This window comes from Ambystoma mexicanum, chromosome 12 (assembly GCF_040938575.1).
Source record: "Ambystoma mexicanum isolate Mex_15411 chromosome 12, UKY_AmexF1_1, whole genome shotgun sequence".
Lineage (NCBI taxonomy): Eukaryota > Metazoa > Chordata > Amphibia > Caudata > Ambystomatidae > Ambystoma > Ambystoma mexicanum.
In genome coordinates, this window is record NC_090936.1 from 130,301,714 (window position 1) to 130,326,556 (window position 24,843).

Consider the following 24,843-nt stretch of genomic DNA (forward strand, 5'->3'; position numbering starts at 1 on the left):
TTATAATAAACGAGGACCAATCAGGTTCTCATAGTACACGAAGACCAATGAGTTGCCCATACTACACAAGGACCAAGGGCTGCTCATAGTGCACGAGGACCTAGCAGTTTGCGCTGGACTGGCCCTTTTGGGGTAGGACCAAGCCTGATTTGCATATTGTTTTTCCCCTTCTGTAATGCCTTGGCAGGTGAAGAACGATGGTCTGGAGGGTTGCCCAGAGCTGTAACCGTGGTAATGATTTATTCAAAACCTTCCAGCTATCACATTTTCGTTTTGCTAAAGTCACCCCGAGTGGGACGGGTTTGCCTAGACGTGGGTCCCGAGTCTGCCGGGCCTAGAGACCCAAGCTACTCCTCACTGATGACACCCAACAAGGCTGAAACGTGTCTCGGGATGCTTGTGGTCTCGTGCAGATGGGATGTGTCCTAGCAGTTCGGGTTGGCTGCCCGTTTTGGGGTAGGACCAAGCCTGATTTGCATATGGTTTTTCCCCTTCTGTAATGGCTTGGCAGGCTGAAAAACGATGGTCTGGAGGGTTGCCCGGAGCTGTGCCTGTGGTTATGATTTATTCAAAACCTTCCAGCCACCTTTTCGTTTGCCAATCAGTACACAAGGGCCAATGAGCTGCTCATAGTGCAAAAAGACGAATCAGAGTAGACCAGTGTTATTGAGCCTTTCATGGTATACAGGGCCAATGGGGCAGCACATAGTACACAAGGGCCAATGGGCTGCTCATAATGCACAGGGGCTAATGGGGCACTTGTAATAAAGGAGGATTGAAAACGTATACCCTACAAGAACCATCCGGAGGCTTGTCGCCCAACGAGGAAATGGGACGCTCACAGCACACAAGGGTTGATGAAGCAAACGCAGTCTGGCATTGACAGGCAGCAAGAGTAGACATTGGGCAGGGGGTGAAGAAGAGTGGCGGGACTGCAGCAGAGGAGAGCGATGTAAAACAGCAAGAATGGAAAGGACTATGAGGACGGTGGGAGACTATAACGGCAGTTCTGGGTGAGTCGCAAACTGGAGTGTCCGAAAAGCCCACGGCCTTGAATCATTTTTTTTTAAAAAGAGGATTGAAGTAGTCAGTGGCACCTAGGAGAACACAAAATAAGACCTGGGTCACGGTTCGGAGCCCCAAAAATGAGTTTTCATTTGGCCCCTGGAGGCCATCATCTTTCCTACTGCTTTGGATGAAGCCATGACAGAGGCGGAGTCATGTTTCAAAGTACCTTAGCAGTGATCAGGCTTGGGGACTATCAAAGGCCAATAAAAAATGCCAGGCAGCCAATGGGCTGCTCAGTGCAAGTCATCCTCCCATGCCGGCCCGGCCAGCCTGCACTGCACCTAGGAGGGGGGACAGCCAGTGGGCCACTTGACTTGCCTTAGTACGGTAGTGAATTGACAAGGGGGGTCCTGGGAGTCCCTCTGCCAGACATTAGTCCTGGTTACGAGGGACTTACCCAGAGTCTTTAGCTCACTATCTTTCACAGAGAAGAAATATCCCAAATATATCAGTCTTTGACCTGCCCTGGGGCAGTCCAGCACCGAAATGCTAGGCAATTCTCCTCTGAACAAGAGTACCAACAGCATCCCCAGACACGTGTTTCGGTCTGGCTGGACCTCATCAGTCCTTTCAGCATTGAGAGTCCATAGCAGCGATTAGGGATCTCCGTCTGTTAGCGAGGGCAGAACCTTCTCTAACGTATCTGCATCGATTCTGGTGAATAGTTTGATGTGTGCATTCAAAAGGCTAATGGGCCTATAGGAATGGCAGAGTTTTAGGGTTTTTCCAGGCTTGAGGACTAGAACGATCCTGGGTTCACTCATTAAGCCTGGTATATCTCCCTCCATGTCTGAATGCATGTTGTACATCTGTTGGGGGTTTTGGAATTGGGGGCACCACTATTTTGTAAAAATGTGACTGAAAACTTGTCAGATTCTGGCCTTTTATTGATCGACCACAAATATTGTTTTTGAAAAAACCTTATTTAGTTGCACTTGAAAATAATTCCTATGTGGCGTTACCCATTTGCTCTGTACCCTTATTTGTTGTTAATTTCTCTAGCCAGCACCTTCATGTATTCTCCAAAAATCATCCAGGCCCCATTTGCCTACCTGTGCGTTCCTGCTTGGATTCGGCATTGCCGGTTTCTTCATGTACATTTTATATATTTTCATATAGGATAATTATAAAGGACTGAGCGGAGGCAGTTGAACGAATGGGATGGACAGTGTCGTAAGAATAATGATGCCTAGGAGAGATGGTGTGGAGAGAAGGTCAGAATGGTTTACAGTATCGAAGGCAGCACAGGGATTGAGGAGAATAAGGGGTCCGGTAATTTTTTCGAATAGAAACGTTTTGAAAGGCAAACTTTCGAATCCTTTTTTTTTCAAAATACAAAAGTTTCGAATGACAATTTGATCGAAAAAAATTCTAAAGTTTGCCTTTCGAAACTTGGGTTAGGGTTGGGGCTTGGGTTAAGGTTGGGGGGTGGGAGGGTGGCGTGGGGGATGGGAGGGCTGGGGTGGGAACCCCCCTATATGCACTAAATCCTTGCAACGTTGCATGGAGCTGTCCAGTGCTGAAATTACAGGACTGGACAGCTCCATGTAACGTTTCAAAGTAAAAAATAAAAGCATTTAAATGCCAATATACACAAAACACTTTGAAACGTTATATGGAGCTGTTCAGTCCTGCAATTTCAGCACTGGACAGGTCCATGTAACTTTTCAACGTTACAAAGAAAAAGGCAGTAAAATGCTACTTTTAACATGTAAAAGTGCATTTCAGTTGAAACCAATCCATGACTATTGTCAATGGATTGGTTTCGAACGAAAAGCACTTTCCATGTTAAACATAGCATGTCGTAGCTTTTGATTTTGAAACTTTTGTTTCGAAACTTTGGCTATTCGAATCTTTTGATTCGAACAAATGACCATAGATGAACGGTTAGCATGACGAGTGGAAGAGATGTAGTTGCTGACTTAGAAGAGTGCAGAGGTTGGAAGCCAGATTGAAGAGGATCCTGGAGGTTGTGTGTCTCAGAACTCGGGGAGTTGGTTGAAAATTACACGCTCTAGGATTTTTCAATAGTGTGGTAGAAAAGAAACACAAATAGCCACACATGTCAAAAAAGTTGCTTAATGCAAATTTGTATGACACTTACAAATATAGTTGGAACTTAGCAAGAACATTTGTTTCCGCAGCCATGGGATGGGTGCTTCTGGTTCGACTGTTTCATGCGCACCTATGGTGCGGTTACTTGCGCTGTTCTTGAAGATGTAAGGTATAATTGAATAAAAAACATTGTTCACTGCCACATGCCGCATTGTCAGTCTCTTTTCGGTCACACCCATCTCTGTTACTATTGTCAGTTACTTCTGCTTCCGCTTTTTCTTCTCCCTCTTAATCTTCATTGCAGGCAGATGGGAGTGTGACACTTTGGTTTATGCCAAGGTTGCGAAACGTACAATACAACATCACAATAGGGCATGCTTCTGCAAGTGCATTCATTATTCATTGTGGATGGGTGTCAATATCCATGATTGGAGTTGATAGACGCTGTCCCTTGTAGAGTGGGATTCCGACATGATAAGTAAAGGACCACACATCACTCTCTACTGCTCCACTTACCCAAGCGCTAATCCACGTTCCTGTGGTTACAGCTCCTTATTGCATCAATGGTACTGCTAGGGAGCATGTAGGAGTCATTTCAGCTGGGGTAATTTGAAAAAACAGTGCATAATTGTTAAGTCCACTGCGCACACCCAACTGCACATTTATAGAGTATGGTACTTCATGAGTTCAGAATATCTGCTCACACCTTCGTGCTGGTACAAGATGGATGTGTGTTCAGTCCAACGCATCTACCATGTTAGGAAAATTGGCAATTCTAAACCGTTCGATTTTGCCTTCAGGGTATTTTATGTATTTGCCAATGTGCTGCAGATAGGCATCCACAAGCTCCTCCCAAATGTGGCAAAATGAAGGCTGCAAAACACCCACAGAGATGGTGACAATACTTTGAAGTGGAACATAGACCACAGTTTCACCAGAGGTGGAATTACAGTTCCCAGGTTGCATGCACGTTCCAACTGGAGCTTGATGCTGTCTGGCAGTTGCAATAATGTCTTTGTTTGCAACCAATATATCTTCATGATTGTTCCTCTGACATTACCATAAGAATAATCCTCAACTTTTAGATGGGGTACCTGCTGCCACAACACATCATACCCAGTAGCCTCCACTTGCATTGCCAGGAGATGGGCAAAGGAAGGCATGCTTGCAACTATGGACAAGGGAATAGTTATGATAGTTTCTTGGCGGTGGTCACTTGGATTCGTTTTGAACGCCTCATTTACCGTTAACTACACCCATGGTGCATTGGTGGGCTCCAAAGATAGGTGGCCATGCTGCCATGTTTCTGATAATAGAGCTCTGTCTCACACACAGCAAAATAGACATATGAACAAACCCACTCCTATCGCACAAACTCGGGGCCCCCTCAGAACCCTTCCACATTCCCGACATGTTAGAAGGCCCACTGTAGCACAGCCAGCCAGCCTAACTGTGTACCGTGGCCTAAGCTCACACCCATTCTAAGCCTTGAGACATTGTTCCCTTACTTGAACCTGGTATTAGGATGCCCTATCCTGCGCACTGACCTCTCTCCTTACACCTAGAAGACCCTGGACTTTAGCCGGTCTACTGCGTTTATATGTATGAGTATTGCCAGTGAATTACAATAAAAGATAAGCAGATAGCCTATATATCACACCTAGAAGACAGTAAGACAACCGGTCCATCACGCAGCTTGTTCATGACTAGAAGACCCATTACAGTGATCCGGCCTGTGGGCCTAGAGGACACTTTCACACAGACAACCTGACCGAACAGTGGTGCCGATAACAAAGCTCCATCCGAGCCTCAAGGTAGGTATAAACGCACCACCTCAGACATCTGCCACAGGCATGGTTAGTTACACACACACACACACGCACCAGAATGCAGCTTTGACCAATGACAAATTGGGCCTAGCTGGGCACATAACACTTTCACCTCCTTACACTAGACTAAGACTCAACACCTTTGCCACTAGAATACAATGATGACCTATGACACAATTCGGTCCATCTGGGCCCACAAAGCGTCTTCTGCACTCATGCACTCTCCTGACATCCCTCAGCACCTGTCTACATGCCTTATCTCTTGGGTTGCTTACCGGAGCACGGCCAGCCCACCTAATTCCTTATCTTGGCCAAAATGCACACATGCATGCTAAGCCTTCATGAGAATGTTCCCATACTCTGTACTGCGGTCCCTGAGGGTGTTCTCACCACAAGCGTGTTAAGACCATAGACCATAGTAATAAGAAAAGGCGCTATATATAACTACAATACAATGATACTGAACATCTCTTTCTGGTGTTGGGTGAATTTCTGGTATGTCCAGTCTAGTATAGTTTGTTTGCTTTGATGATCTCTGCTTTCCAGATCTGTATCTGTTTTTCGTATGCAATTCTGTTTAAATGTATTTATTACATTTTCTGGCTGTAGTTTTTCCCCCATTCTTCTTCCAATTTGTTTTCTTTTTTCAGCTCTCTAAGGTGAGGTGTGAACCATCTTGCAATTGGTTTCATTTGTGAAGGGGTGAATGGTTTTTCTGGTGCAATGTCAGCAAACGTTTTAGCAATACTTTTTTAATTTTCTGTTTTTTTTCTTAGATGTGCGTCGAGTTCAAGATGGCGATCAGTGGTTTTATGAATTCCAGTCTGGTGTTTAGGTCCGTAGTGTTTATGGATTCCCAGTTTCTCTTCAGAATTGGGTGGCATTTTGGGGGGTTCGCTTGTATTCATGTTGGCGGGCGGATCACGAATGGTATTATGAGGTGGTCACTCCATAGGATCTGTATTGGGGGTGCCGTAGTAACAAGATTTCTTTTGCAGAAGATTGCATTTAGGGTGTGTCCTGCCATGTGGGTAGCTCCCCTCACCAGTTGCTGTAGGTGCATTGTTGCCAGTTGATTTGTTAGCAATTTAGAAGAGGGTTTTCTTCTTTATACCAAATGTTGAAGTTTCCTAGTGTGATTAGGTTATCACATTTTATAGCAGTGTTGATGATGGCCTCCATAGATGTGTCCATGAATGCAGGGTAGTTTGCCGGTTGTCTGTAAAAGAGTAGGAATGAGAGATTAGTTTTTCTGGTCCAAGTCTAGGTGGAGGAGTGATTCACTGTTTGGGACATTTAGTAGTGGTGCTGTTGTCATTTTTAGGTGATCTTTGTATGCAATGCCGAGGCCGCTGCCTCCTTTTTTTTTCCGTTTCTGTATGCTTATTTAAGTTTGAAGTAGTTGGGCAAGGATTTGTTTGCGATGCTCTTGAAATTTTGTTAGCCATGTTTTGGTAAGGAATAGAATGTCTGTTCCTCCCTCACTCAGGAGTTCGTAGATTTCTGTGGTATGTTTAGACATTGATTTGGCGTTCACTAGCTTGCAATGGATCCTTTAGTTTTCTGGGTTTTCTTGATCCTTTGAAAGTGGTGTTTGTAGTTTGATTTAGTCTTGGTCTAATTTTCTTTTAGGTTCTATATTGGGGTTTGTTGCCGCTGTTTCTTCTTTGAGTAGAACTAGAAAGTTGCATTCGGGATTGATGTTCTCTTCATGGTTGTCTGTCTGATCTGGTTGATTCTGAGTCTTGCCAGTTTTTCTGTGATGAATGGGGTGCTAAGTACCATTCTTTCCATTAAGTTTCTGTGAGCTTTGGGTCTTTTTGTTGTGTCTTCAGCATCCCTTCTTGTAGGTTTATGGCGTTGGTGGTTGCTTGGGTAGTAGGTAAGTAGGCAGCGTGATAAGTATATTGATTTTGGTGTTGTTTTTGCAAAGCGGCTCTCGTCCGGAAAGAGGTGTCTTCGGAAGATTGTCGGTGTTACTTGGCTCCCCGGCAAGGTGGTTAGAGCTTGTTGGTCTTCTTCCATCTGGTTTATTCTCATGTTTCCCATTCTTGAACCGCTGTTTTACCGAGTGCATTACATGATTGCTGGTTGGGTGTAGGCTTCTTGTTTTGACTATCTGTTTTTCGTGATTATATATTTTTTTGTTATTTCTGTCTAGTTTTTCACAAGTTTTTATATGATGTAGCTCTTGATGTCGAGGTGCATGGGTTTTATGAGCAGTGTCATCTTTTCCTTGGTTAGTATTTCTTGTCGACTGGCATCTCAGTGGACGTATTTGTTTGAGCCGTGTTCGTTTTGGTTATTTCTGGACTATCCTTAAACTATCCTTGGCTGGGGAGACAATTCTTGAGGGGTGCAACCTATTCTTTGGGGTAGTGTGTGACCCATTCTTGGGGAGGTGGGTGCGACCTATCCTAATCGTGGGGTGTGACCCATTCTTGGGGTGCAGTGTGTTTTAGTGGGGGAAGTGTAGCCTGTTCTTGGGACAGACTATTCTGGGGTGGACTATCCAGGTGGGCCAACTCTCCCGGGGGGCAAACTATCCAGTGGGGGTGATGGGGAAGACTATCTTAGTGGGGGCAACCGGTCCTTGGTGGCGGTAAACAATTCTTCGAGGACCAGCTATCCTTGGGGGTACATTGTTGAGAGGGACAACTATCTTTGGGGGGCAAACTAACCTTGGGAGAACACTATCCCTTGGGGTAAACTATCCTGGGAGGCAGAATGTTCTTGAGGGGGCGGTCTGTCCAGGGGGCACGTGGACTATCCTTCCCGGCAGACTATGCAGAGATGGCATTGTGGCAGAGCTAACCGCGTTAATGTTCAAGTGGGTAGTGCAATGAAATTGGCAAAATCTCGAAATGGGAGTATGAAGTGACAGGGTTTCACAGTGGCAAAGTTTAAGGAGAAGCAGGTTCAAAGTGTAAAGTTGAAGATGGTGTAGTGTAATTGTGGTACCTTTTCACAGTAGTAGGATGGTCTGAGTGGCCAAGCTTCACAGTAGCAAGATTCAGAGGGAACTATTTATTTATTTATTTATTTATTTATTTTTAACCTTTGTATAGCACACAAGCAGCCCTTGAGCATCGCAGTGCTCTTACTTGCGGGCCACTTAGTTACATGGGAAAGTACAGGTAGGGTATACATTTACAAGTTATACATTTATACAATTTAAGCACAGGTTATATATAGATTTGCAGGTTCTATATTCATACAATCATGCAGTCATGTGTGATTAGTAGAGGGGAGGATCAGGAGAAGAGCATCGTTTTCATAGTCTTGTAGTGGAAAGAATCAAGGTAGCTGAGTATCCTAATGGCAGAATCCAAAAGGGGCCAAGTCTCAAGGGATAGAAATGAAAGCGTCAAGGTCTTGCAGCAGCAGAATTCAGAGTGTCAGGATTTCACAGTGCCAAAAAGTCAAAGTGCCAGAGTTTCAAAGTAGCAAAACAAATGAGTGGCAAAGCATCAATGGGGCAAAGTTCCACAGTAGAAAGAATCAAGGCGTCAAAGCCTCACAGTAACAGAAATCGGTGTCAAAGCCTCACAGCAGGGAAAATCACAGTGGTAAAGACTCGGTGGTAAGATTTCACGGTAGCAGCAGAAACCTCCAAGCGTACGGTTCACCAAAGATCACACAGCCGATCTGCCTTGAGCCTAATCACCTCCGTGTGCCGGTTCCTTGTCTTTACTCCCCTGGTGAAACACATCTCATGACACACTGCTTGACCTGGATCAAACAAAGCTGTGCTGTAATTAATCCTTTTATCTCCCAGTGCGGATAGCTTATATTTTCCCTCCGCATAGACCGCAAGAGCTCACACTATTCTCCTGCTGAAGATCATAGGGGTGCATTGCAATGAGCCGCTCTATCTCCCATGACTACTTATTTTTTGTTGTTTTTTGGGGTTTTTTATTTCCTTGTGGATTACAAGAGCGAAGTCTTGAGGTGGTTGCCCGGGATTACAAGGCTGCACTCCGAAGGAAATATCAGTCTCCAAGGGCCCCTTCCCTGCCTTCCTGCCCTCCATACAAGAGCTCTGAATGTACAATGTGCCCATGATCGCACGAAGCTGCTCGCTGCAGTTAAGTCACTCCCACACCACCTTATTGTAGCAGCTGCCATACTGTACCTTCAGTGCAGTGCAAAATTATAAAATTATAAAAAATAACACCAGATAAAATGCAATTCATCCTAGAACAGTTGGTTGGTATGGATTTGACGCATTATTAATTTATTTGTAACCACATTAGCAGTGGCAGCCATAGACCAGTAAAAGAAAGGTTCTAATAACAAAAAATGTTCACAAAATGATCACTGCACGTGGCAAAATAAATCTAAACGAGGATATGAACACAAAATACAATGCAACACACATATTTGTAAAAGCACCAAGCAGTAATGAAACAAAATGAAGAGCCTATAGGCAACATTCATTCACTCATATTTCCACTTGCTTCTTGAATATGACTCACTATAAAAGAGCTTCCGCCATGATGACCTGCTCTACTTCAAGGAGGTCCCTCTTGTGTTGTATGTTCACGAGCTCTGGCAGAGAACCAGAGTTCCCTCAAAAGAGAGCAAATCATTTCTTCTTGGAAATTGAAAAGGGCTGCTGTTAATGAGTAGACAGTTGGCAATGCATTGAAGGGCTTTATATACCTAGTTAGCAAGCAAGGGAGAGCTGAAGGAAATGCGCACTCTGGTGCACTCTGCTTGCCAGTGTCTGCCTTAGCGGCGGCGGAGCCCCGGACAGTGAAAGAAATATGTGGCCCCTGGTCCATGCTGGATTGTGGGGCTGCAAGGGGCTGGGGGGCACATTTTGTTTAACTCTCTGCTCCTGCACAGGTGCGGGGAGATCATCACCTCAACAGGGTGCTGATTAAAAAGCATCAGTACCCTATTCTAATGAAAACTGCCTGCTCTGGTTGGGAGCTAATAAGCTCAATAGGGTGCTGATGGGGAAAGCATAAGCAACCTATTGTTATTAAAGGCGCCCACCTCCCACGCTGGAAATCCTGGCGCCAGCACAAGAACGGGGCGCATTTAACTTCAATAGGGCGCCTGCCGCTCCTTCTCCCACCAAGCCAGCTCAGTGGAGCCATTGAGAGACTCCCCCAAGCTGGCGTGGCGGGGGGCTGCTAATGCACACCCGGTGGTCGCCCCGGCAGCCCTGCCCTGAACCCGGCACCGCTGCTAGCATTGCAAAATATGAAAACAAAGGCCTTAAGGGGAATGCAAGTGTTACACGTGTACATGGACGCAACATGGGTTGCGCTGCGGCCAGCCTTTCTGCTGCAGACATCAATCGTTTTTTTGGTAAAAGCAATTTAACCCTTTTACTCCAGGCACAGTGGATTTTCGAATATCGAACTCGTTTGTCACGAAAGAGCTGTTGTTTTCGCTTGATGTTAGAAAAAAAAATACGTTTTTTTACCCTCCAGAATTGCAAAAAGATGAGGAAGACTTCGCAGTACTGGGAGTACAGAATTCTGCCCCGGTGACGGGCGAAGATGCGAATCTGAGCATTCATCACCCTTATTATGACGTGGCGCGGCATAACATCATACAAGTGGCAGGTAGGTGCCAGACACTCCAGTAAACACCTCACGGTGCAGTCGGATCACTTTCCTCCATCTCATGTTTCATGCCGGCCAGGGTTTTGAGGTCCGGCCTTTTTTTGCAGTTTGGCAGCAATGCTTAGTTCCGATTCTTTTTTTGCGGGGAGGGAGGTTTACTATACAGAAATGAGCCATGACGCCGTCTTTTACACAGGGATTACGTGTGAAGATAGATCTTGACTTTACGAGAGTGCGCAATAATTCACAGCAGAAGTGCTTAGCAACAACAGCGCTAGAATCGCAGCCCTCACTGCGTTGGGAGTTTACATGATGTTATTAGGCAAAGGGCCGAGCGTCAAGGACGTTCTGGGAGAGCGACTGCACAGTGAGCCCATGGCATCCCCTGCAATAGGGCTTCAGCATCATTCTGCCAGTCATCCGGGCGGCAGAATAGTGTGTTTATTTCAAAACCCTCCCTTGGTCTACAGAAGGGAACGGTGAAAGGAGGCCTCCGAGGCAGAGACGTTTTTATGGGAGGGCAAAAGGGGCACTTGACCAGGGCCCATACCTTGGAGGGGGACCCACAAAGCTTCCTGATCTGAACAAGTAAGACTCCTTTGTTCACAAGACTTAAATAGCACACGTCATGATATTTTATGGCATGGTGCTGAGGCTCTAAACCTATTGCCTGTCTGGCAAGTACATTCTGCCGCGATCAATTCATCATGTAATGCTTTCCATGTTCACTGTCAGGGGCGCCGAGTACAGGGGGCTGTGGGGCCCGCCCCCCCACCCTCAGCAGAATGAAGTCGGGGCTGAGCCATCGATACTGTGTCTCTCTCTGGCGGCCCGGGTTAAAGCCGGGGAAAAACGATGTTTAGAAATTGTGGGACAGATGCAAAGCAAGAGGTTCTTGCTTTACATCTGTCCCCTCGTTTTGGGTTGGGTATACTTCTACATCTGTGCACCGGGGTGCACAGACGTAGAGGTACACCCAACCCAGAAGGATTTTTAGAAATGGAGGCACAGATGCAAAACAAGTCTGTCCCTCAATTTCTAAAAATCGTTTTGGGTTTGGTGTATTTGTACATCTGTGCACCCCTCTTGGCAAGAGGGGTGAACAGAGGTAGAGGTACACGCAACCCAGAAGGATTTTTAGAAATGGAGGCACAGATGCAAAACAAGACTGTCCCTCAATTTCTAAAAATCGTTTTGGGTTGGGTGTATTTGTACATCTGTGCACCCCTCTTGGCAAGAGAGGTGAACAAATGTAGAGGTACACCCAACCCAGAAGGATTTTTAGAAATGGAGGTACAGATGCAAAGCGAGGGAGGGGGCAGGGAGCAGGGGCAGGGATCGGGCAAATGAGACTGTTTGCATGTTTCTGAGTGTGCACGTGGTGAGGGTGAATGCTATGGGCGGGGAGCGAGGCGTATGAGCCAGCACTTTCGAGGGGATTGGGTCCTCCGACGTATTCCATATCTATGACATGTAATCACCGCAGCTGTGCTGCGGTGATTACATGTCATAGATATGGAATACGTCGTCGGACCATCCCATCGAAAGAACGTTACCAGGTAAGAAAGTAACTTGTTCTTCTAGTAGAGCTGCCATATTTGAAATGGGGCAATGCTGGTACTCCGTTAGCTGGCTTTACTCTTGATGGGACAGTACTGCTGTAACAGGGCTTCTATAATCTTCTCAGCGATAATACTGTGCTTTTGTTGAGACAATGCTAGTTCATCTTAGTGGGGCTGGTATACTTTTAATGGGACAACATCAGCACCTCTCAGTTGAGCTGCTATACTCTTATTGACAAGGCCCCAGCACTTCTGAACAGATGTATTTCTTTTTATTTTAATTGGTTATTTATAATGCCAGTACTATCAAGAGGTTTCTAAGCGCGGACCGAGGGAGCGAACCTGTGTTGCGCGGACCGAGGGAGTGAACCTGTGTTGCGCGGACCGAGGGATCGAACCTGTGTTGCTCTGTCGTCTTGCTTCCAAGGCGAGCACATTGTCCCTGAGCTATCCTTCCGATACTCTAAAGATCTGAAGTACATTTAATGATACAGAACCAGAACTATTGAGCAAGTCTGTCATCATCAGAATAACTCAACACTGTCGTGGTTATACAAGAGTTCATATATTTAAAGGGGTGGAGTTACTCAGAATGTAGCAGCACTATTCAATAACCCAAAGTTCTTAAGCATAGTTAATGTGAAAATACTACACTTCTCAACGTTGGGCCAGTACTGCCACTTCTCATAGAGGCTTCTACACCTTTTATGGGCCAGCACTGATCCAGCCTACTGCTCACATGCTCAGATTTGTTATTTCTCAGCCGGACTGCAACGCTATACCATTGTGTTCTGTACGTTGAGTGCTTCTTCACCACCATTGTGGATTCATGGCTCTCTCCCAGTGTCTAAATAGTAGATCTGTCTACATTCAATTGGCAACGGGCATGTCCTGAGCTGCCTGCTGTCCATAAGCTGCCGCTCAGGATGTTGGGAGCCGTGATGGGGCAAGGGATAGAGGGCTCGAGCCTGTCGGACAGCAGAATCAGCAGGGTCTTAAAACCTGCTCACTCCTTCTGGAGGGACCATGCGGCAAAATGAGCCTGATCCCACATACAGGGGGTTGTTACCCCTTTATCTCTCCTGAATGAAAGAATGAGCTCTCTCAGACACAAGTTATCACCACTGCACACACATTGAATGAATATGGTATGGATCTATAGATGGAGAAAACTGGAGTGACAATTCAGAGTGTTTTAACAGAAATATAATTGTCTTCCCAGATGGGAGACTGACTACATTAATATACATGGGGTCACTGAGATGACCAAGAGTGAAACTGTACATTCAGTTGTGAGATTACCAGCAACGGTTGATACTATGCTCGAAGGAGTGAGGTTCCCACTCAATATATCACACTGTTTATAGGTGTGAGACCCATCCTGAATGCTTGCCCAAAGAGCCTTGGCCAGAGTTGCTCGCTGAAGAAGTGAGCATGTCATCCGGGGTCTGCAGCCCACGCACACGCAGGGGATTCCCATGCTCCCACTTTAGAGATTTGCACCAAATTAGTGAGATTGTGCTCCAAGATAGGAGGCACACGCACAGTCTCTGCTCTGACGTTTGACACACTCACAGGATGGGACGGCATTTCGTTCTCCCATCCTAGTTGTGTTGCTTTGCCTTTTGAGGGCTACTACAACCTGGATGATTATAGAGGGGTGGAGTAGGGGCAGTGATGGCCTACTAGAATGCAACTCGAAGGCTTAAATCTCCTTCTTACTTGACTTTAGTATATGCAGTACATGCTAGCCAATGTTTCCACTGTTCTGCGCTGCGCGCGCCTCCACCCCCCGCCGCGCGCCGTTGCACCAAGTTGGCGACTACATGCATATTTGTGGTCCTATAACTGCCGGTGATGTCACTTCCTGTATTTGGCCCCCCCCCCCCTGGGAAATTCATAAGTCGCTCCCCTGTTCACTGTGGTATGTATGGTTTCTGTGTTCCTTGCGGCACAACTCCTGTAGCATTCTTTCCTTCCTGTGGGAATTATGTTGATCATGTGCAATAGCCAAATTTGAAATGCATATTGATAAATTGAGTACCAAAATGGTTCAAATGTTAGCTCAGTGTGTTAAGCACACATTGCAGGGATATGTGTTCTTAGGCAAGATTAGAATAGCACATTCCTGCAAGGCTGGCTGAGCCTTTCCTATGTCTGAAGTTTATAAACCTGCCTGCATATGCAGCACAACAGGCGCTATTATCTGCAATGTATCTGCACCAGATGGGGGTTGCAATAAAAATGAACATGTCATCCTTATGGTGAAGGTCTAGAAATTGGTTTATTCAGATGGGGCATTGTAAAACCTAGGCAATCACCTCTAACGATGAGCATAAACTGTTAGTCCAAGATATTAATAAGTATTCAAATTTGGAACCAAAGCATTCATGCTTGTATTCTGACTTGCCAGCAGACAATACAGTGATCCTGGTCAAATCATCTAATATATCATACATTACTGTACTGTCTTCTGTGACGTTTGCCTTCTCGCACCTGGTGGCATCGTTTAGTCCATTACTTGATCGTTCTTCTTATGTAGGCCATTTCAGTGGAAGGGGTGGTAGACAGAAGGGAGCAGACCAAATGGTGCGGGACTCGGGCAAGCATATTTTAAAGTCTGCTCATTTGAAACAAAAAACACTTTGCATTTTTGTGAAAGTCAAAGGTTTTTCTGCACGTTTATAAATGACAATTTTACAAGCTAGTGTTTTGGAAGTATGTAAAGCTTTAAAATACAAAAGACCAACCCAGATTAAATCTGTTAAATCACACTGATTGGTATGCTGGTACTTATATACTTCTCTTGATGATGGAGAGAATGAAGCTGGAATCATTCTGTGTTACACCCTTCTATACTATTTGTTTTTTTTTAATGTTCATGTTTGGTAATGTGATTGGTGTACTTTCCAAGTCAGTTTTATAAAATGAGATTATTTTAGTTCAAGGTAAGAACTGGTATTGAAAGTGTTCAAATGCACAAGCTGCAGAGTTGGCACAAATCCCAGATTCACCCCTTAACCATGTTTGTGTAATGTTGGGCATCTAACTGAATCTTGTATTGCCTAGCCTCTAGAAATTGCCAGTCCCTAAACCTTTCAAAATTGTTAGCCCTTCAGAGTGATTTCCTTCTCAAGGTATGATCTTCAAAGCAGCCTCACTCATGGTTTCACTGGCTATAGTGTTCCTTCCACTGTAATAGTGAGCCTTGATATATTGCAAACCCCCGGCACATGTTCTTTTGATCTCGAATGGCAACACTATTTGAAAACCATGTCCCACTTATAATCTGTCTGGATACAGACAACCTTCCTGGTAGCATCTAATCTGCATCACTATGCATGCTATGGTATGTGTAGATTTCTCCTTCCTCCTAATTGCTCTCCTCTATCCATGCTTGAGCACGTTTGCGTTCTGTGAGGCAGCAAATGTGAGTTCTGTCTATTCTTGGGTTACATGTACCTTTTACATAGAGTCCTGCATTAATACTACAGGCTGCATACCTTCCTGGATGCTATTGATAAAAAGTCTCCTGTATCTGTGCAAGAACAGAAGTAACCTTTTCCTAGACTGATCATGTTGGCCTTCAAATGGTACTTGTTTATCATTCTGATTAGAACAAGAATGAAGAGGATAAGGGGACTTAAAGGGACTAAACATGCTTCTAGCATATCAACCATTGGGTTGTGATCGCGGTGGGGGCGGGGCGGTCAGATATTCTTGACCACTTAATTCCTTTGGTTTGGTGGAAGGGGTCCCCTAAGATGTCCGTGCCCAGGGCCCCAAAATTGCTTAAGAAGGCCCTGCTCCGAGGCCGCGCAGAGGGTTAATTCCGCTTCAGTCAAAACCAGCAGTTGCAGCACACGATCCCACCATTCCCGTTGGATCCTGTGACTGAGTGGTAACTCTACAGTTAAGGTTACATTTCCCTGAGAGAATTGCCATATTCACCTGTGGCAGTACAATAAGGCTCGTCATATTTACCAATAGACCGCTTTGGTCACATACTGGTTGATTAGTGAAGTTTGGTGGCTATGATTGTATTATGTTTTCATCTCCATTCTTGATGGCACCTTATGTTGCTGAGCGTCTTATTTTTGGGGGATTTCACCAGCTCTAGCATCCAACCACTAAGAATCTGCTTTCTCATCTCAAAGCTTCACGGGGAGGACCACTTCTGCCAGCAATGGCCCTGCCTAACATTTGAACGGGGGCTCCAGCAGGGATCTCAACGACACTCCTGTGATCACTTGGACCACCACGGGACAAAGGTTTGATACAACAAGATCAACAGTCTATGCGGCGAGTCAGTGGGGCCTGTGATTGAAGCTGCCCAGCCGGCGACAAAGCCCTCCTGATGTTGGCGTCAGACGCAATTGACTCGTACGCTCTCCGATCAGGCACCTTGTGCAGGCTTCCATATTATTTTTGAGAAGCCTCTCAAGTGGCCCTCAAATGCTGCGGTATTACCTATGTAAGTGAAGTTAAGGGGGTTCCATGTGTTAAAATCGTGGCATAAATGGCTGTGGACACAAAATATCACGGCAAAAAGGTTGTGGTTTTGCTACCGCAATCCATGTAAAGGATGCAGGGTCACCCCCGCAACCTCCAGACCCATTATATCATTTAAGGGAAGCGGGGGGGACATGAATTTGTTGTACAGGCGAAATTTTTGCCACGATTTTATAACTGCATACTGTTAAGGGCAACCTGCGCTGTATCATTTTGAAAAGACATATACAAGCTTAGTGTTCATGATTTGCATGTATATGCAAATGTGCTTGTAAGTAGCCCTCATTTAAAAGCTTGTGGTGTAGAGGCATTGGCTTCCTTGCTAAGCTTACAACCTCATCCATTTTTGGATTGTATGACCTATTCAGTAGAATGTGCAGTTTTGCCAAGGCTATGGTTATTTCTGCATTGTTTGTTCGTGGCAATTTGCTCGAGGAAGATTTGTTCCCATTTTTTAAAATTTTGTAACAAATGTATTTGCAAATAAAATGGGGGTAGGGGGCCTGGCAACCCTTCACATCTCCCCCACCATAATTAAATACCTAAACCCACCCCCATATATATTTGCAATGAGATGTTACAAGTAGGCAAACAAACCTGTCTCCAGCTAATGTGCCTGCGATGAAATGGGCATGAACGAAATGTATCGGGCTAATATCGTCTGGCAAAGCATTTCAGTGCAGAGCCGCTTTAGTTCATTAATGTTGCAGTATTTGTAGTGTGAAACGAATTCTAGCAAATTGATGGCAGCAAGACGTCCGCCAGGACAGATGTTTTTTACATTTCTCCAAAAAGGGCATTCGGGGTCACAGTAATGCATTTAAATATAATCCTGACTCGCAAAGGGGGCCAGTGCAGCCACCCCAGGACCCGAGTTATAGGAGACTTCTCGCTGTAGAGTTTAACAAATACTCTAAACACTCAATCATATATTGAGACATCCCAAAATAAAAGGCATTGCAATAGTTCAGCTTAGAGTCAATAACTCACAGGCAATCCTAATGCATCGTTGCTGTGACAAACGGTTATAGGTGCAAGTATCTAAAACAAAAGGAGAGAATGCCTTTTTTTCGACACCAAAAGTGCAGGAAAAAAAGTTTCGAATGCTTTTTTTTTAATTTCTTTTTTTATGGGGGCATGGGGGATTCCCCCTCCAGCCCCCCGTTTTCCTTTGTAAAAAAAAACTATTCTTTGCACACTAAACTAAAAAATATATAAATAAATATAAAAGCATTCGAAACTTTTTTTTTCCGGTCCTTTTGGTTTAGAAAAAAATGGCATTCGATCCTTTTTTTTCGATCCTTTGACCGGACACTGTGACAAACATGGTCTCAATTGATTAGTAAACACTAAATAGAAATGTAATGATCTAAATCAACATCAGACCCCTCCTTCATGGACATGATAGAATCCAACACCATCCCCAAATATCTAACTTTTTCTCAATTGGGGATAATCAGTTAAGGGAAATACAAGGTGATGTTTATGATGGTTTTAATGAGCATGTGCAATGAGGCGACCAAAAAAATTGCAGTTTTATCTGGGTCCAGACAGAGCCAGTGGTCCCACATCCATGCATCAACATATTGAAAATAGCTTCTATGTGTGACTGACAATCCGCCGGTTCACCATCAAACTGAAGATAATCGGAGTTGTCCGCATAATTTGCACCGAAGTCCGTTCGCATATCATGCAGGAGGCGTCAGATAAATATTGAATAGAAGAGGAGAGACATGAACCCAGAGGGACTTTATACTCCATGTACTGCAATGTATCTGCTTCAAGAGAACCTATTTTCACTTTGGAATGCCTGTCCCCCAGGAAGGAGGACATCCAGTGGATGGTCTTGCTTGACGCTCCGGCCACCTCCACCAAACGTTTATTCAAGAGTATTCAATGCAGCTGATAAGTCCAGAAGCATGATGAGACCCACCTCTCCTTCATCAAGAATATGTAAGGGAGATTCCCTAATGTCAAGAAGGGCAAGCTTCTTATCCCCATTATCCTTCATGTATATAGCTCACTAAGCCCATGTGCATCGAGGTGTCAAAGCCAGACTGGGAATCTCCATTCAATATGTCCTTTTGATTCCATGTAAACAATCTTATTTAAAACATGCTAGGTGAATGACACATTAGAGTTAGGGCGATCATTAGCACTGTTGCTTTAGTAGGGGCATGACTCAGGAGTGCTGTCACACATTCGGCACAAGAGCCTCATTAAATGAAGCAATTCTGAATGATGTGATGATGGTCGCTAAAGAACCAGTGCGTCACCCTCTTGTGGCCTTGAGTCAAAGGGATGCAGAAACGTCCATGCACACCTTTTAACAAAATGATCTGTATCGCCTAAAGGTAGGGTCGGTATATCAAAATATTCTTATATTAATTCCTTGGGGACTACTGCACCACTCCCCATATTGCAATGGGACGAGCACCAGGTGAGGTCATCATGGGACGCTGCATAAAGGATTACCAACCGCCCGCCCCAAGGCTGGTGCCAGTCATTGCCAAAAAGAGCAAACATTGTGTTGCCTTACCCTCAATTCAAAGAGGAGACCATGTATTGATAACGAAAAGGCGTCTCGCCAACAAGACGAGTCTACCGTTGAACCACTGAAGGGATCTGTGATCGCAGCCAATAGAGACTTGGGCGATTACTAGGAACAACTGCTTTTTCAGAATGGGAAGCCTCAGTCCATTTGAATCACCTGACCTTGCAAACCACAAACTCCAATTGGTGTGTGATGACAAAGAATCGGCAAGATGGGAACCGCAGAGGTCTGACTGGGACAAAGAAAATAATCGGGGCATTTCCCCTGCATCAGTCGGGTGCAACATCAGGGTAACCAGTCAGAATCGGGTACCTGTTTAAGGCAGTTGTAGTCTTCTCGTCGCTGTTTTGTGGGAGGCGTGTTATGTTGTTATGTATTGCAGTACACATGGTCATGTCGGTGGTTACAGAATGAAAAGGGCTGCGCATGTGCTACAAACAGACCCGCGTTCCACACAATCCTCACTATGTACCTCCTTTTTGCTTTGTGTGCCCCCGTTTTTGCTTCGTGTGCTGTCTAGTATTTATGCAGGAGTCGGCCTAATTAGCCCTATGACCTCACCAAAAGGCACGTATTTTAATTTTTTTTATTGACCAGAAAAGTTCGTATAGATCATAATTTCATGGGAATTAGTTGTCAACCACATTAGCATTGATATGAACCATATTCCAAGATCATCTTTACCCAGTACTCGTGAATAGTTAGTTATTTGTATTTTATTTGTATTTTATTTGGGATTTATAAAGCTCTTTAAACCAAATTGACACATCAAGCACCTTACCTGTATTCGAATGAGCTACAATTTAAGTGCCTGATTTCATCTCTCTCCATTTCCATATATTATTATTATAGAGAGGAAATGACACACTCCAGGGAGGGTATAGACTTGGTAAGACAAAGGCCTTTGAGAATACTGCTAGACACACAACAACACAACCACTTGATGGATCTAGGACTGATGATCCTTTAGACATATAAATCATTAATGGCTTCCCGCTTGACTACATATTTCACGTTTCTATTGTGCTCTGACAGCAAAACCATGTAGTCGCAGGTCGGGCTTTGCATTGCCTTGTAGTATTTGATTATCTATTTTTTGGGCTTCATTAAAGCAGGGTTGTACCACATTTGTCTTCCAGCCGAGTGTTGGACGTCTGTGGGAAAGTACCTCAGCAGACTGGTAAATGCCAACACAGTTTCTTTCATCATCTCTATGCATTGCATTGTCTTAGACTTGTAACCTCTTACTTTACAACGGTATCAGGTATTAATATCCCCACCAAAAATATCGCCGTAAATATGGCTGTTTGGTTCGCCATAGGCAATATTTTTATTGGGGATATTATGTGGGAGTGGGAATTGCGGGGGTGTCCCCCGCAGGGTGCATTGTGAATTTCGCCACAAAAATATGGCGATATTTTTGTATCACAATATTTTTGCGGCGGAATTATCACATGGAACATTTACAACAGCTCCAAAACATATGTGGCTAAGTTTAGGAGTCCAACGTCTAGTTAGGGGCGGCAAACGTTCAATTGCGTCGGGTGTGTGTGACTGCTCCTAGTTAAATTTATATCCAGTTCGGTTCTGAGGTCTATCAGAAAATACAACACTTTCCCCAAATATTCTAGCATCAGAGGTAATAATATATAATTATACCCCTCCTAGAATATTTGGGGAAAGCATTTTAAAGGGTTAGGAAATAAATGGTACTTACATGGCGACATTTCCATGGTGACAGTCGCACGGAATCGATTACATGACCATCTCCATTCATTGCAGTCTGTTAGACAAGAAACCTGCCCCTTTGACATTTTCCCAAACATATATAGATAGTGCTCAGGCTGGCGCTTCAATTCCAGCACATGTGCATAGGCGCCAGTTTTGCTTTCAGTAGCTTGATATATGCCCAGTAGGATGTATACAAATTGACCTTTTCACAACTGATCGTGAAATTAAGGTCAATAAGGACATATATGTGGGTGACACCCCCCGCAACCTCCCACACAATCCAAAACCCCCTGAAACCCCCTACCCAATACCATTATATTATTTATTACCCCAGCCCCCCCCCACACATATATATAAGTAAAATAAAGTTAAAGGTCAATTGTGCAGAAGGTCAATTAGGACCACTATTAGGTCAATTAGGACAAAAGGTCAATTGTAAAAGGTCAATTTGGATAATACCGCCCAGTACAGGCAGCGGTTTATCCTCTTTTGATGCATCTTCGTTATAGATCTTTATTCTTACAGGCCGGCCCTACTAGGACACATCACCATTGAACTGCAACCTAGATTGGCCAATTAAAGTACGTTATCTTAGGCTTTTTTGCAGACTTTGCTTTCAGCGTCAGTCTGTATTAGTTCTCTGTATTTATATAAGAGAGTTCTGCGTTGGATCCATTTGCGCTAATCTCAATAATATTGGAGAGCGGGGTATTTGAAACGGCAAACCCTGAACGGCCTAGCGCAGTGCAGGGAGCTAAGCACATTTTTCAGCTTTGCTTCATAACTTCTACCTGACTGTTAAGTATTCAAAGACCGAGCGCCAGCAGGCTGAGCATCACTAATTTTCACTTTACCTGCTGCTTTTCGTCAAAACTGCCAATTACTTTTTTTTAAAAACATTTTTTTTTTGTAGATTTTTATCCTGAGGGACACATCCCCAAATAGCATAAACCACTACTGGTACTACCAGTTTTCAATGTTTGAGCGCATGTGTAATGGATGGAGGGGTGAGTCGGTGTGTAGTGGTCTTCATGTGGATGGAAAGGCCTTAAGTGACCCCTGTGTGACTGGCCCTCATTCTATTGATACCTACTTCGGGGTTCCATGCGTTCATATCCTCGCAAAAAGATCGCCATATTTTTGCAGTGATATTAAGCCATGGAACCTGCGGGAGACACCCTTGCAACCCCCATCATTTTTTCTAATGGAGCGGGGGATACCCCCCAACCCCGGGTCCCAATAACGCCATAAATGATCCCCACTAATAATATCACCTATGGCCTTACCCCACAACCATATATATGGTGACATTTTTGGTGGGGATAATATTACCTCATACCTACTTTGGCTCTATGGGGTCGTGTGTCCGGGTCCAAAGTTGTAGATATCTCAAGCTAAAGGCTCCGTTGTACTCCACAATATCCAGAAAGGAGTATCCACTTTCTTTCACATGTATCTCTAAGATGACAAAGGCATTTTTGTATGTAAAACTTCTCCCCACAAAAATGTATTCAACCTTTTTTTGTAATTTTCTTAATATCCTTAATAGTATGGAAAAGCATACTAAATAAATGTAGCAGGCAGGACAGCATATTATATTTCTGATCATTTCTATCTTCCTGAACAAGGTCAGGTTAAGTCTTTCGCACTTTCTAAAATCAATAATCATCTCATGCCATTTATGCTACATATTTGTTCCCAAAATAAGCTTCATGTTCTAAACAATCCTGATACTCCGATATCGCGAACCCGTAATTGGCCAACTAACTCCATAATCCAGGAGCCATCGCTAGGTCGCATGCTCAGGAAATTGGAAAGACTTCTGTCTTTTGAGGTATTAGTCTTGAATCCTGTGAGAAAGCTGAATGTGTCTCACTTGCTAGTCCACAGGGATCTGTCATCCAGGTGGCCAGGACACGACCATCTCTATTAGATCCAGTTCCTGGGGGTGGACCAATGCAAGAGGATCACCTGGATGGGGGGTCCTCGGGGAGTGAAAGTGGAACACTGACGGGTGAGACGCAGTATCCATCTTATTATCACACCTTTTCCCCATCCTACCATGTAGAATACTCGAACACTTTACCCCCGCCCCTTTCCTGCCACTAACACTTTCGCACAACATGAGAGATGACGGACAAACACCAGAGCTGTTCACCTGACATGTCCCAACACAAGGGTCAGGCAATTGACCAAAATCACACACACCTGATGGCCCTTTCCCTTCCACACAGGGATAAAAGGTGGAGCACGAGAGCACAATACGAGCAAGGCAGCCCACACGACGAGAGAGCTAACCTATCATTGTAGTTCAAGAGGGGGAGAAAGGTGGCCACAACCAAAAGGGTTCAAGGAGAGATGCGACCTTGCCTTTTCCACACCAGGCCTGCGCAACCTCCATGGAAGGAATTGTATGAACCCAAACAATAGATGACGTGTGTTGCAGCAGATGTCAGTGGTACACAGGGCCCTCCTCTGCTGATAACCAAGGCGGGGAGAGACACTTGCCACCGTGGTACCGTCCTCAACTCAAGAGATAAGAAAAGCCAACGGTTTATCACAGCCGGTGCTTACTCAGGAAACTCTGCCCGATTACCCTATTGTTGAAACTACCGTTATCAGAAGGCCTCAGGAAAGGCGCGAGAAAGGGGTCCAAGTGGTCATACAGGGGTCTAGTAAAATCCACTGTACAGTCGAAGGTCTTTGGCCAGCAGTTGATTGTAAAGCTAAGAGAAGTGAAGCCCATGTAGTAAGAAAGCAGAAAGAAGTGTGTGATTGGCCAAAGTTGGCAAGAGTGAACCCGGTGGAGGGATGCCGATGGAAAGGGGCGAAGCCTAAAGTCCCAAACAAGTGTATTGACAGAAGTGAACCCGACAGAGGGATTTCCACAGTGAACTGTTTAAAAAGACATTAAGATTTTGAGAATGCCAAAGGATAAAGCGTGTGAAGGAGAACCGTAGTGGACCTGACCAAGGGAGGCCGCTATTCGAAAAGGGTCTAAGCCCAGAAGAGGGGGATCCAGGGGTGAGACGCAATCATCCTAATGGCACGTGAATGTCACTGATAAAAGCGTGTGAATACAAGCCATAGTGAACTTGATGCAGGGAGGCTGATATTCGAGAGTGGTCTGAGCCTGGAAGACGGGGAACCAGGGGTTAAGAATCATCACTCCAAGTGCAATCCGAAAGGAAATTTTGTTTGTTATTTTAAACATTAGCCCCTCAGAAGCAAGAGAGTTAACCACCGAAGGTCTTGACATTGCTAGGAATTTTTGAGGCTCTGAGCCTGAAAAGGAGGGGTGGGGGGGCAGGGGTGAAAAGTAATCACCCAGCGTAAATGCGGAAAGGAACCTTTTGTTTATTATTTTGGATACATCAGGTCCTCGGAGGCCAGAGACTTTTTGTAGAAAAGAGACTTAACCACCGAAGGCCTTGATAGCTAAGAGCACAACTGTTGGCTCATGCTAGGAAAGCTCAAGCATGTGCTGTGCTTTGGAGTCCCGCCTTGTTCTGTGCTCAAAACTGGAGGGAGAACCCCGGCTACCACATCCTGACTTATTATTTGTATACACTTCTTTCTTTCTTGTTATCATTATCCCACACTCTTTTGTATTTTAACGTAAGGATTGGCAATAGGTTTTTCTTAGTGTAGGCCCTTTTATTTGACAAGACTGCACTAGGACTATTATTATTTGATGATTGTAGCGTGCTCCCATCTTAGATTTAGCTTTAGATTAGGCATTTTTCCAACCTTCCTAGGCACCCTTTTAATAAACACCCTTGAACTGTGATTACTTGTGTCTGTCTTTACTGTTGCCACCAGAAGTTCCTTACAACCTGTAGACGGCACCTAAGGACCCAAGAATTGCAAACAAAAGCCACTCGGATGATTCAGGATTAGTCAGAAATGCAGAAAGTCATTGAAATACAGAAAGTCATCAGCTGACAGCA

General features: G+C 44.7%; 1 protein-coding gene across 6 annotated transcripts in view; it reads left to right on the top strand.

Annotated features, from left to right (window-relative positions):
• Positions 1-24,843, top strand: part of ARHGAP8 (Rho GTPase activating protein 8) — a 664,042-nt gene that overhangs the window by 236,705 nt on the left and 402,494 nt on the right. For 5 of the 6 annotated variants that reach the window (XM_069628159.1, XM_069628161.1, XM_069628162.1 and 2 more), the window contains one exon: positions 10,400-10,534. The exons of the other annotated variant lie outside the window; for it this stretch is intronic. In XM_069628159.1, the coding sequence (XP_069484260.1) occupies positions 10,400-10,534 (135 nt within the window). The remainder of the gene's footprint in view (positions 1-10,399; positions 10,535-24,843) is intronic. 6 annotated transcript variants of the gene reach the window in all.